This window comes from Myxocyprinus asiaticus, chromosome 13, assembly GCF_019703515.2.
Source record: "Myxocyprinus asiaticus isolate MX2 ecotype Aquarium Trade chromosome 13, UBuf_Myxa_2, whole genome shotgun sequence".
Lineage (NCBI taxonomy): Eukaryota > Metazoa > Chordata > Actinopteri > Cypriniformes > Catostomidae > Myxocyprinus > Myxocyprinus asiaticus.
In genome coordinates this window covers 12,183,488-12,198,080 of record NC_059356.1, presented here as the reverse complement: position 1 = coordinate 12,198,080, position 14,593 = coordinate 12,183,488, and the positions used below count along the sequence as shown (strand labels likewise).

General features: G+C 39.5%; 1 protein-coding gene across 3 annotated transcripts in view; it reads left to right on the top strand.

The window, feature by feature from the left end:
* Positions 1-13,780, top strand: part of adgrl1a (adhesion G protein-coupled receptor L1a) — a 259,597-nt gene extending 245,817 nt beyond the window's left edge. For 2 of the 3 annotated variants that reach the window (XM_051714890.1, XM_051714891.1), the window contains 3 exons: positions 1,405-1,527; positions 10,038-10,055; positions 10,361-13,780. In XM_051714890.1, coding sequence (XP_051570850.1) covers positions 1,405-1,527; positions 10,038-10,055; positions 10,361-11,256 — 1,037 coding nt within the window. In that variant the 3' untranslated portion in view covers positions 11,257-13,780. Of the gene's footprint in view, positions 1-1,404; positions 2,672-10,037; positions 10,056-10,360 lie in introns of those variants that run through there. The other variant, XM_051714892.1, reaches the window with a different exon arrangement.
* The last annotated feature ends 813 nt before the right edge of the window (positions 13,781-14,593 follow it).

The following is a 14,593-nucleotide window of genomic DNA, read 5'->3' as shown; positions in this document are numbered from 1 at the left end:
ATGGCATTTCTGTCTGAAAGCCCCAGGCACCAGTGCATTATGGGCCATACTGAACGTTCCATTTCTCAGTCACATTTGTCTACTGCAAGCATTCACATTTCACTGGGAAATGAACCCACATTTCAGTGGAACTACATAATAGCAAACATTACCATTTTCCTCCCAATGACTCCATCTGACAGTGAGCCACGGAATTATGTTTCATGACTACTCTTCAAATACATTTCAGCTTGGCTCCAAATATACACTCCATCAAATCAGCCATTACGACATCACACAGCAACATTAGGGACTTTTTTTGGTGAAAAGTCAGACACAATAAACATGGAGTGCCTTCTACTTAACCTTACTGTGAAGTGCAAAATCATAGTTGGTAATGCTCAGTTCTGTTGTTATTTACGTACCCTCATGTTGTTCCAAACCTGTATGATTTTCTTTCTTCCATGGAACACAAAGGAGTCTTTGAGTAGAATGTTAGAAACTGAAAGTCTCAGTCACAATTCACTTTCATTAAACTGAGAAAAAGATGCAATGACAGTGAATGGTGACAGAGGCTCCCTAACATTCTACATTACCTAAAAACTAAAATATGAAAGAGAGTCATATGCATTTGGAACAACATGATTGTGAGTAAATTATGACAGAATTTTCATTTTTCGGTGAACTATCCCTTTAAGGGGCAAATTTTTAACTAAACAGTTGCTCTACTTTTGCGTTAAGGATTTCAGTGCAAAAATATGCATTTTATTCACTAACCAGCCGCACTCCAGTATATCCAGGTGCTATATGAAATAATGTAGCACTGTACCATACATATTTTAATTAAATCATTGTCATTTTGTAGCTCCTTTGTTTTCAAATTATGATTATTAAAGATTGTACTTTACTTACAAAAATTTGCACTACTTACCTACTTCACTTTAACCATCTCTGGGAAGCAAATGGTAAACAGATTTTAATTTGACAACAATGTTTTGTTTTCTAGTAATAATGGCATAAGTAATTCTTCAATTGGTGATCAAATGCAAAAGAAGAGCATAATAACCAGTATGCTATATGTTCAGACACTTGTTTTAGGCATTTTAAAGAGCTGATTCAGGTGCCTAGATCACAGTGGTGGAGTGATGCTTTACAGTCACAGTAAAGTATGCCAAACAACGGTAGTCTGCTACGTCTTCCACAAGCAGCACCCCGGTCACAGATCCGTTTTGCAACAAGGAGAAATTCCACTGTGCAAACTGCGTTCAGCACAATATCTTTTCAGCATGTTTGCGCCATTTTTTATTTTATTTGCATAATTATTTTTGTGAATCAGGCACTAAAATAACGTAAACAGCAGGTGCATATAAAAGATGCTATCAGCTGGTGTATATCCAAGTATTTTCTTTCTTTTCTCTTGTTTAGCTACAATGGCGAATCATCTTCTGACCAACCCTGTGCTGCAGACCCGTACAGGAACCTCACCCTACAACACCCTGCTGGCTGAGACGTTTACCCCACCCTCACCCGGAGTTTTCAACTCCACTGGTGAGTGTGTGCAGATTTCACTATGTGCAAATTGATAGAAAATCGCAAAGGAGATCTCTTAAACATCTCAGTTGGCTATTTGCACAAGATGGCGCCTGTGAGCTTTCACCACACGAGTGTGTGCATGTTTACGTCCAGTCGTACTAGCGCTCATTGAAATTGAGTGAGAACACACAGTGTGATCGTGGTGTAAGCGGGCCTTTATTGTTGCTTTGAGAAGAAACTTCCAAAGGAGACTTGTTAGAGACTTGGATGAGGCCATCATGAGCGTGTTTCCAAGTAAAGAGGGAAAGGAGAGAGGTTTATCAGCGACAGGAGATAACATTCACTTTACATTTTTGTGTGCCTCAACCAGCAGCGACGAGCTGACCAGCGATATGAAGTAAATAGTGTTAAAATTGTGGCTAACACTTTACAATAAGGTTCTGTACATCAACATGCAATAGCTAATGTGAAATAACAACTAAAAATAATTCTACAGCATTTATTAACCTTGGTTAATGTTCATTTCTATCTATATATTAACATGGGGAATATGAACGAATGGTAATTAACAATGAACAATATTATATTTAAATGAAACATTAACCTAGATTAATGCTCTAAAATAGACATTGTAAGTTCAATATACCAAATGCATTAACCAAAGTTTAAGAATCGAACCTTATTGTAAAGTGTTACCAAAAAAGTTGCATGAGTAATCAGACGTAAGACGCAAACAGAAATTGCAACTTTATATATGTGTTGGTTGTTGTTCAACAGAGGATTCATATGACCTTATTTACCTTGCAGTTGTATATCCAACTTCAAATTGTATATCTTCCTGAATCTGTATCCAAGCCTAGCATTATTTATTCAAGTTCACAGAAACTTAGATGAGCTACTGTTGTTTCTGATGTTTATTATCGTTTCTTACCTTCATATTCATCGATGTAACTGCATACATACTGTAACATGTTGACATGTTGTTTATTGTCTTATTCTAACTGTTAAGAGGAATTTGTTGTGTTATGCATTTTACTGGGATGTAATGTCTTGAATTGATAGCTGTTTCTGAATGTTTCATGTGTATATGTGTGTGTGCACAGGGGAGACTGTGGGCAGAAGGGGTTCACCGTTGTTTTAAGTGTGCTTCTCTAAACAAATACAGAGTGTATGGCGTGGCTGTGGCCGACAACAGCCTTAAATAAACACACTGTTTATGAGATCGACCTTGTGTGTCTTCATTGCAAAGCTACAATACATTTTAAATCTTTTTTCTATAAACACCTCATATAAAATGCCATTTTTAGCTGTTTCTGGACCCTCGCCAGGCGAAACCGGAAGTGGATATGCCCACACTCTGTAAACCAGAAATCAAACATGGCGTCTTATGCAAATAGCCAATTGTTACTCATAGACAGAAATGAGATTAAAACGAGACCAAATGGAGACTTTTGCTGAAATATCTTACTGCTCAGAATTTTCTCTTGAGAAAAAGTCACTAGTAATTTCATATCTGTCTCTTCTAGAGATTTAGAAGAGATCTTAACAATGTCTCAAATTGTGCTCAGATTTGCCAAGATACAAAAGTCTGCAATCAAAACATAAGTCTGAAATCAGAGATTTCATTATAAACTTCATTATAAACTACATAACATTTCTTATTAAATTATTCAAATTATCTGTGCTATGCAATTCACAAATTTTTAGTTAGTTAGTTTGACTATTTTTTTTTTTTTTTTTTTTTTTTGCCCAAATTTATTTTTACTTTGGAATATTAAGACAAACATATGTGACCGTTGATACTGAAGGATAGTTCACCCAAAAATTTGTCAAAAATCATTCACTCACCCTCATATTGTTCCAAACATGTATAGCTTTCTTTCTCCCATTGAACACAAAGGAGATGTTAGTGAGAATGTTAGCCTCAGTCACCATTCACTTTCATTTAACTTTTATTTTTCATACAATGAAATTAAATAGTGTCTGAGACTAACATTTTGCTAACGTCTCCTTTGTGTTCCATGGATGAAAGTGGTTTGGAACAACATAAGTAAATAACGACAGAATTTTCAATGTTCAATTTTGGTTTGGTTTGGTTTGGTTTGGTTTGGTTTGGTTTGAACCATCCAATAAGCCTCCTGAGCTATGAACCTCTTAGCAATATAATTTTACTCTGGGATGTGCTTTTTTTATATACGTCAGCCAGTTTCTTTTTGACATATTGTGTGCGAGTGTCATTGACGGTCTTCATGTGCAGTGATACAGTCTGTGCACTCTTGTGCATATGCTGTGTTTGTGTGGGTCTGTGTGTGTGTTTACTCCCTGTCGGTTTGTCAGTGTGATTCAGAGGGCTGGACAGGGGCTCACCATCTGGCCAGTGTTTTAATCCCGCATGCTGGATAGACAGACCAGAGCATCGATTAAAGCCAAGGCTGAAGTTGAGTGACTGACAGCAGAGAGAGAGGAGAGAGTCTTCCTTTGAGATTTGACACAGAGTATCATCATAGCTCTACCCACACCACACACACATATGGCTGGCCAAGTCAGTAGGCTTCACCCTCAAGCCGTACTGTTTGCCTCCATGTGCATATTGAGAGGCAGCAAGAGAGAAAGATAGCTGCGATTCCCGTGTCAGTGGGGTGAAATTTAAGACAGCGTCTCTGTTGAATATTTTAAACATTCCCTCTCTCTGTGTAATGTGTCAGGCTGACGGTGCGACACTTGGCTCTGCTTGGCTGTAAGGACATTTTTAGAATGCTTATGGAGAGGAAGTAGGAGAAGGGTTTCATTAGAATGTCTAATTACTCTCTCTCTCTGCACAGAGGAGCATTGATTAAAATCATACCGGGCATTAATATTTAAACCCCCGCACGCCTTGGTCTTTGCCTCCACACGCATCTCCTGCATTCAATACACGCCCATGAGTTAAAAGAATATCACAACATCTTCAAGCGTTTGAAAGGGCTTGTGAAATAAACTTAGTTTTGGCTTTAAGTCGGTGGCGTGTGAATAATGTCTCATCAGAAACACCAAAGAATAAGGCACAGTTTCTAAATTCCCCAAAAACAAAGATTGAGACATTGATCTTAAACTTCATACACCAAAGAATGAGGCACTGTTTCTAAACTGCCCGAAACAAAGAATAATGCACAGCTCCTTAAAACAAAGACTGTTGAGGCACTGTTCTTCAACTCACCTAAATAAAGAATGAGGCAATGTTTCAAAATTCCCCAAAACAGAGAATGAGGCCCTGTTCCTATTCTCCCCAAAACAAAGGCATTGTTCCTAAACTCCCCGATACAAAGAATGAGGCACTGTTCTTAAACTCCCCAAAACAGAGAATGAGGCCCTGATCCTATACTCCCCAAAACAAAGGCATTGTTCCTAAACTCCCCGAAACAAAGAATGAGGCCCTGTTCCTATACTCCCCAAAACAGAGAATGAGGCCCTGTTCCTATACTGCCCAAAACAAAGTCATTGTTCCTAAACTCCCCAAAACAGAGAATGAGGCCCTGTTCCTATACTCCTCAAAACAAAGGCATTGTTCCTAAACTCCCCGAAACAAAGAATTAGGCCCTGTTCATTTACTCCCCAAAACAAAGGCATTGTTCCTAAACTCCCCGAAACAAAGAATTAGGCCCTGTTCATTTACTCCCCAAAACAAAGGCATTGTTCCTAAACTCCCTGAAACCAAGAATGAGGCACTGTTCCTAAACTTCCCAAAACAAAGAATGAGGCCCTGTTCCTATGCACCCCAAAACAAAGGCATTGCTCCTAAAGTCCTTGAAACAAAGAATGAGGCACTATTTCTATTCTCCCCAAAACAAAGGCATTGTTCCTAAACTCCCAGAAACAAAGAATGAGGCATTGTTCCTAAACTCCCAGAAACAAAGAATGAGGCACTGTTCCTAAACTCCCCAAAACAGAGAATGAGGCATTGCTCCTAAACTCCCCAAAACAGAAAATGAGGCCCTGTTCCTATACTCCCCAAAACAAAGGCATTGATCCTAAACTCCCTGAAACAGAGAACAAGGCCCTGTTCCTATTCTCCCCAAAACAAAGGCATTGTTCCTATACTCCCAAAAACAAAGAATGAGACACTGTTTCTAAATTCCCCAAAACAGAGAATAAGGCACTATTCCTATACTTCCAAAAAAAAAAAAAGAATGAAGCACTTTTCTTCAACTCCCCAGAACAGAGAATGAGGCACTGTTCTTAAACTCCCCAAATTGAAAGTATGAGGCATTGTCCCTAAACTCCCCAAAACAGAGAATGAGGCATTGCTCCTAAACTCCCCAAAACAGAAAATGAGGCCCTGTTCCTATACTCCCCAAAACAAAGGCATTTTTCCTAAACTCCCTGAAACAGAGAACGAGGCCCTGTTCCTATACTCCCCAAAACAAAGGCGTTGTTCCTAAACTCCCTGAAACAAAGAATGAGGCACTGTTCCTAAACTCCCCAAAACAGATAATGAGGCACTGTTCCTAAACTCCACAAAAAAAGAATGAGGCATTGTTCCTAAACTCTCCAAATCTAAAGAATGAGGCACTGTTTTTAATCCGAATCCAAAGAATGTGAAACTTTTCTTAAAACCCTCATTAAATTTTTTTTGCCATTGTTCCAAAACTCCCCAGTCCAACAACTGTGGCACTGTTCTTTTACTCCCCAATCCAACAAATGAGGCACTGTTTCTCTGCTCCCCAAAACAAAAAATGAGGCATTGTTCTTATAGTCCCCAATCCAAAGAATGTGGCACTGTTCTTCAACTCCCCAGAACAAAGAATGAGGCACTGTTTTTAAAGTCCCTAAAACAGAGAATGAGACACCATTCCTATACTTCCAAAAACAAAGAATGAGGCACTGTTCTTCAACTCCTCAGAACAAAGAATGAGGCACTGTTTCTAAATTCCCCAAAACAGAGAATGAGGCACTGTTCTTGAACTCCCCAAAACAAAGAATGAGGCACTGTTCTTAAACTCCCCAAATTCAAAGAATGAGGCATTGTTCCTAATCTCCCCAAATGTAAAGAATGAGCCACTGTTCCTATGCACCCGAATCCAAAAAATGTGGAACTTTTCTCAACCCCCCCCCCCCCCCCCCAAAACTCCCCAATTCAAAGAATGTGGCACTGTTCATATAATCTCCAGTCCAAAAACTGAGGCACTGTTCTTTTACTCCCCAATCCAACAAATAATGCACTGTTTCTCTGCTCCCCAAAACAAAAAATGAGGCACTGTTCTTATAGTCCCCAATCCAAAGAATGAGGCTCTGTTCTTCAACTCCCCAGAACAAAGAATGAGGCACTGTTTGTAAATTCCCCAAAACAGAGAATGAGGCACTATTCCTATACTCCCAAAAACAAAGAATGAGACACTGTTTCTAAATTCCCCAGAACAGAGAATATGGCACTATTCCTATACTTCCAAAAACAAAGAATGAAGCACTTTTCTTCAACTCCCCAGAACAGAGAATGAGGCACTGTTCTTAAACTCCCCAAATTGAAAGTATGAGGCATTGTTCCTAAACTCCACAAATCTAAAGAATGAGCCACTGTTCCTATGCACCCGAATCCAAAGAATGTGGAACTTTTCTCAAAATCCCCATTCCAAAAATTGAGGCACTGTTCTTTTACTCCCCAATCCAACAAATGAGGTACTGTTCCTAAACTCCGCAATTCAAAGAATGAGACATTGTTTCTAAATTCCCCAATCCAAAGAATTAGGCAATATTACTATAATCCCCAATCCAAAAAATTAGGCACTGTTCTTATAGTCCCCAATCCAAAGAATGAGGCACTGTTCCTATAGTCCCCAATCCAAAGAACGAGGCATTGTTCCTCTGCTTCCCAAAACAAAGGATGAGGCACTGTTCTTCAAGCCCCAAACCAAAAAATGAGGCACTGTTTCTAGACTCCTCAAATAAAAAATTAAGTTCTTCTCCTACACTAGTTAAACCTAAGATTGAGGGATTGTTCCTTTAATCCTCAATCCAAAAAATTAGGCACTGTTCCTAAACTCCAAATTCAAAGAATGGGGCAATGACCCTAAACTCCCTTGACCAGGGGTGTCAAACATACGGCCCATGGACCAGATCCGGCCCGCCAAGGAGAAACAATGCCTCATTTTTGATTTGCGGAAAAAATAAATATGTAATGTTTGAAAACATTCACGTTGATTTTGCCTGTAACTTGGGTAAGATGTATTCATACTATTATATTATTAGCAACAGCAGAACAGATAAAAATGTACATTTGTGGTGTTGCATGTATGTTATAGCTTGCATGATCAGTGGAATTTCTTTTAATTACGAGGGTCATTCATCACTCGCAGACTCACGCATATCAGCGAATGCCTCACATGTCTGAGGGTGACACATGGCTACACATTCCCACAGTGTTTCTCTCACAGATATAGTGACAACATGGACAGGTCCAAGGATAAATATTAGATGTAATAACTACTGCATTGTTTCCAACCCATTGAACTATTATTATTTTTTTATTGTTTTATTTTTAGTTTCTTGGCATTTATGTTTGGTTTTAGATGGTTTATTGAGGCCAAAGCTCCTGCCAAAGAGTGAGTGGTTCTCTCTTTTTTTTATTGTAAATATTATTGCTTGATTCCTTTCAACTAATTGTGTGTGTATTTGTGATGTAATCTCTGGTTAATTAAATTAGTAAATTTTGTGTTTTTCCTTTTGTTCAGAGTTTAAAATGAACACCCACCAACCCGCCAAATGTGGATATTTTATGCGCAGTTGTGGGTTATTTCTGTGGCGAGCGACTTATAAAAAGTCTTGAAGTGACATGTGACAAGAAATGCTGTCAGACACAAAGATGCATGTTTGAAGAAACACACTTGATTATATTTTGAAGAACAGACTAAAGACTAAAGCCATTGATGTGCATGTCTGACTCACCGTGTATTCAGAGGAGCTCTGCCGCCCATAAGCACAGCGCTTCTCATGAAACACGCGCATGCAGAGTGCTCACTGTTTCTGCTGTTTCAGTCATCTGAAAATAGTTTGCAATGGCAAGAACAGTGTTGTCCATAAGAACGCTGCAAATGATCTCTGACCATCTCAGGAGGTGCTCTAAGTTTAGTTTGCTTGATTTCCAAGAAGCAGTTCACGTTTACACACATTGTGAATGCAACATTGCTTAATTCCAAACATTTGTGGCTGAATACATTACCATACAAAGCAAATGACATGCAGCGACATTAATGAATTGTCATGTGTGTCATCATAATTCACTACAGCTTCAGAACTGGTGTTTTCGTATATACCTTTATGAATAACAAAGCTGGTAAAAAATATAAAAGTGGCTGGTGAATGGGCATTCACAGCCACTGTGGCTGGTGGGCAAAAAAGTTTTAGTATCTTTTTACCCCAGTGTTAGATATGAAAACAGCATTTTTATTTTCCTGCTCTAATTTTTCTTTGCTCCTCCGCTGAACTACCAGTGTCACTAAAGAAATTATCTTTTACCCAAGTTATGAGATTGCAGTCTGAATTGAATGGCATAAAAAAAAAGTGTGCACTGTGAAATAACACCAAAACAGCGCACCTTTCTATTGTGTTTTGTTCACTGGCTGTACTCAACAAGAAACACGGTGACTGGTTTAGTCTGATTAATGAATAAATTACTCTTATGAGCCACTACTTTTAAAACAGTGATTCACCAACTCACGAGATCTCGTTTTAAATCAGTTTGACAAATCCTTCAGTAAATGAACTTAATGAATTACTCACAGGGGCTGAATGAATATGTGATTTTTTGCAAGTTGCTCTCAGTCATGTTGAAATGTTTTGTGTACAAAGTTCTTGAAACTTAAATCAGTCATTAACCTTGTTGTTTATATATGATATATATGATAACATTTTGTTAGTGCCTCATCATTTTTTTTTAGTTATTTAAACAAAGATAAAGTAGGTAAAGATTGGTCCAATCAGACCCGTGGCCCAAAATGAGTTTGACACCCCTGCCCTAGACCAAAGAATGAGGCATTGCTTTAAACTTTTCAAAGCCAAAAATAAGCCACTGCTGCTGAACTCCTCAGGCCAAAAAGAAAAAAGAAATACTGTCCCTAAACTCATAAAACAAAAAACAAACAAAAATCTAATTAATATCCCCAAATTAACAAATGAGGCACTGCTCCTAAATTCTCCAAACCAAAAATGATACACCGGCCTAAACTCCCTAGAATGAGAATGAGGCACACCATGTTATTCCAGATGGTTTAGGGTTAAACAATCACAAATGCTACAGGTCAACAGATGTGTGGTTGCCCATGGGTGTCCACTGTTGTCTTTTTATGTCTGTGACACTATTTCAAAAATTACTCTTTAGTGTGATTTCTTCTATGCCGACATGTATTTTGTGTGGATGACATGACAAAATAGACATTTCCATATAAAGCTTAATGTAGAAATGCATGATTAATAATGTTGTGCAAGGGAATAAATCAGTATTTTCTCACTTCTGTTTCATTTTGCCCTTACATGTCCTCACCGTGGATTATCAGGAACTTTTCGTGACCCAAGTAAGACTTTTTCACTCTGAGGTTTATGGAACTTTTGTGTATTTTATTGGCTAATTTTGCAAAATGATAACCTCTTTAAGTGTGTAATGAACCCTTGTGTGTCTATGTACAAATTTTATGTCCCTGGCAATAACTTGCCTCTGTCCATAAACCTATTAATTTTGCAATGGAAGTTGCTTTCCTCATTGATTTAATCACAGATTCTCTTGCTTTGAATCCCCATTGTAATCGAAATACGTAATGAAGTGTTCACTTCTCCCTCCTCTTTCTCATTGGCTTACCTCTCTCATTTGCTTTCTCAACAGAGTGCACTCTGTCTAAGAATCGAGATCATGGAGGCATGGAGACATTGCCTCTGAATGGTAACTTCAACAACAGCTATTCTTTGCGCAGTGTCGGGGGTACTGGTGGTCCCGGCGGCAGCTGTGACTTCTTGGGAGGCGGAGGTGGGGATAGTCCCCCTCCCCTACTCAACCCACGGGGTTCAGAAACTCTCGGCGGCATACGGAGAAACCTCTCGGATGCAGTGGCATTTGAGAAGATGATCATATCGGAACTAGTGCACAATAATCTACGAGGTGGTGGGGCTGGGGGTGGAGACAGAACGTGTGGCAGCCTGGCCAGAGGACATGGCCACATGGGAATGGGGCGGGGCAGAGTTGGGGCTGAGCCAACAATAGGCTTGGAGGACGACGAAGACTTTCGTTCAAGAGAAGTGTGCCAACGCACACCGCAGGACATGGAACTGCTGTATAAAGCTCTTGAGGAGCCCCTACTCCTGCAGCGCGCCCAGTCCGTGCTTTACCAGAGTGATGCTGAGGAATCTGAAAGCTATACAGCAGACCTGACTGAGAGCTTGGGTAACAGCGGTCACAGTGGTCAAAGTGCAGCTGGTCAGGGCCACAGCGGAGCCCCTGATTCACCAGCGCGGGACTCCCTTTACACCAGCATAACCAACCTTCAAGATTCGCCATACCCTGATAGCAGCCCGGAACCATTAGAGGTGGTTCCACGCTCGGCCCAGCCTCCAGAAGAGCTGTACTACAGCTCGGGCCAGCCAGCTATAGGCTCCCGCGGAGCCCCCATGCAGACCTTCTACCAGGCTCCTCCTAGGAGACCTAGCAATGAAGCCCACCCCACCCCACCCGAGCCCCCCCACAGTGAGGGAGATGGACAAATGCAGTTGGTCACCAGCCTGTGACCATGAAGAAGAGGTGGAGGAGAAAAAATGCCACAGGGTTTGATGCTAAGTGCCGATGATGATGGACTCCTCTTCTGTCTCTAATGCCCTATTTATGTCTGGTTGCCTTTTTACTCTTTCATTTGTTTTGAAGTGAGAGGTAAGGAAAGCCTACACAGGGAGAGCGAGAGAGAGGTTTGTCTCCATGGCAGCAAGGTCTCTGAAGTGCTGTGTAACCACGCTCTCTCATTAGGATCATTTTCCACTCCCTCCTAACCCTGACACACACATACAAAAACAGTAAGTCCAACTATATGCCTTTTCTCAATGGACCTCTCTGCCTTCAGCTCTCTTTACTTCTAGAATATCCCCAACCATTATATCCTAGTCTCTATTTTTCTGTTTATTTGACGTCGAGTATTAACATCTTTTTTTTTTACTTTTGTCGTTCCTTACCTTGTCTTTCCTTTCTCTGTCTGTCTTCATCATTAATTGATGAGAGTTGTTACACAAGGAGATGGGGCTATGCCATTATACTGCAAAGTGACAAAAAATCTCTCTGAAAGCTCTTCAGTGTTGCCAAAAATAACTGTTTTTGAGCCAGAACACAAACTGGAATCCACACACACACTCACAGAAGTGCTAGTTACTGAACATCAAGAGTGTGAACACATATAGGGAAAACAAGGACTGTTGTTCAGAAACAGGCTGCCTCAGTGGAGTTGCCTTTATTTCTCCCTGAACTTTCCCTTCTGTACAGAACAACCACAGAGACCAGGAACTGGGGGAAAGGGAGGACACAACTCATCGTCAGCAGGCTGTCTTGAAGCTGCTTGGCAGTCCAGAGTTGGACTGTGAAAGGGACCTTTTCAAGGGTTTTGTTCTGATTAAAGGGGCCGGATCACAGACTGAAACTGCCTTCGGAATCACAGATGGATATTTTAGGTGGACGTGCTGTATCACCTGTGTGTTATTGTCACTAGAAGAATTTTTTTGCTACTTCTTCAGCTGAGTCCAACTACTGTATATATACGAAACACATGAAAGCAAGTCTTATTCTACTCGTCTCCTGTACATAGATAAACCATATGAACAAAAGCAACAAAAAAGTATCAAATACTATGAAAATATTTCTTGTACTGCTACAGAAATTGAAAACTTTAACGTTAAAAAATAAAGATGTTTTGAAGTTTGTGACCTGAGCGACACTGCAAATCTCTCTCTCCCTTTCTTTCGCTCTCTCTGGCCCTCATTGAGCACAGCGGTGCCAGGAAATCTAATTGTCTGCCAGACAGTGAGAGAGAGACAGAAAGATAGAAAGAGAAGGATTTTACATGCAAACAAGGTAAATCCTGGCACAATTTTTATGTAATGTACCCCATTACATGTTGGTAATGTTTGACCTTCAACATTCCCAGACAGGAAGTGCTTGACATGAATTAAAAGGGGAATACGCTGTGCCCCAGGGCCGCACTGGTGCAGTGTGGATTGATTGAGAGCAGCCATAATGTAGTGCAGGGTATGTTTTATGTGGGGAGTGTAATAGAAATCAGATGACTAGATGAATAGAATAAAAGATATTTAGGTGAACAAAAATCAGAGGCACATATCCAGAAATGTTTTAGTTGCAAACACTAGATTGTATTTGACTGTTTTTACATGTTTCAGTTGGTGTGACAGTTAATTTACAATTTGTATTTGTCTGAATGTGAACATTTGGATGACTGTAAACCAGAGTATGTGTGTGTGCATTTAAGAGGCTATTTTTACTGGGTTAGATGGACCCACATTAAATGAACAGGAGGCAGAGTAAATCTATATCTATATTAAAGCTTGGTAGAAGCTTCCAAGAGTTTGTTAAAGGTATTTTAAATGTTATTTTGCCAGTCAAGTACAATGGAAACTGAGATACACAGAAAAACAGAATTCGCATTCATTGAGTGACAACAACATCTGACCAATGAGATGCAGTGTTTGTGGGTTAGAATGCCCATATGCAAATGAGCTTTGTAGCCTATTGAACAAAAGAGGGATATTCATGAGTGCTCCACCCTTCTGAAGACTGCTCAGTCTTCAAACTCTTTATCGTCTTTGATGTTTTACTGTATTTATTAATATTTATTTGTCTATTTTGATTATTTATGCACTTATTCATTTATTCAACCATGGTTTTCATTCAACAGTGTGTACAGAGCATATGTGGGGATGATGGAGAAAGAGAGAAAGAGTAGTGGGGAATATACATGTTTAATGTGAGTCAGCGGAAGAGGCGATGTCAAGGCTACACTAGCTAGGCCCGGCCTGGCTTAGCGAGAGCTCCGTATGGAGCTCAGAGGACAAGGACGCTCTGCTACACCCATTGTCAGAGGTAGATGGCATTGCGAATCAACACCAAATCATTCATTCAATGCACTGCCTGCCCACCCCCCCCACCCCCATCTCTCTCTCTCTCTCTCTCTCTCTCTCTCTCTCTCTCTGGGTTGTGTACCATTTATAATGGCATTGAGAATGTCTTTAAAATGCCAATTGAATTCCTGAATTTGAATTGAGGTATAACAGGATGCAGAATTTTAATTGGAATTTTAATTTAAAGAAATTTATATAACTGCTTTACGCAAATGTAGTTTTTTAAAAATACATTTAATTTTTCAGTGTGAATTACCCATAAACATGTTATATTACACACAACATATGGGCTATTTCCTGAAACATTACATGATGTTTATAATTAATGAATAAAGAAATGCTGCCTATAATATATATATATATATATATATATATATACACACACACACACACTGGCGGCCGAAAGTTTGGAATACTGTACAAATTTAGCTGTTTTGGAAGGAAATAGGTAGTTTAATTCACCAAAGTGGGATTCAACTGATCACAAAGTACAGTCAGGACATTACTGATGTAAAAAACAGCACAATCACTATTTGAAAAATAGTAATTTTTGATCAAATCTAGACAGGCCCCATTTCCAGCAGCCATCACTCCAACACCTTATCCTTGAGTAATCATGCTAAATTGATAATTTGGCACTAGAAAATCACTTGCCATTATATCAAACACAGTTGAAAGCTATTTGGTTCATTAAATGTAGCTTAACATTGTCTTTGTGTTTGTTTTTGAGTTGCCACAGTATGCAATAGACTGGCATGTCTTAAGGTCAATATTAGGTTAAAAATGGCAAAAAAGAAACAGCTTTCTCTAGAAACTCGTCAGTAAATCATTGTTTTGAGGAATGAAGGCTATACAGTGCTTGAAATTGCCAAAAACTGAAGATTTCATACAAAGGTGTACACTACAGTCTTCAAAGACAAAGAACAACTGGCTCTAACAAGGACAGAAAGAG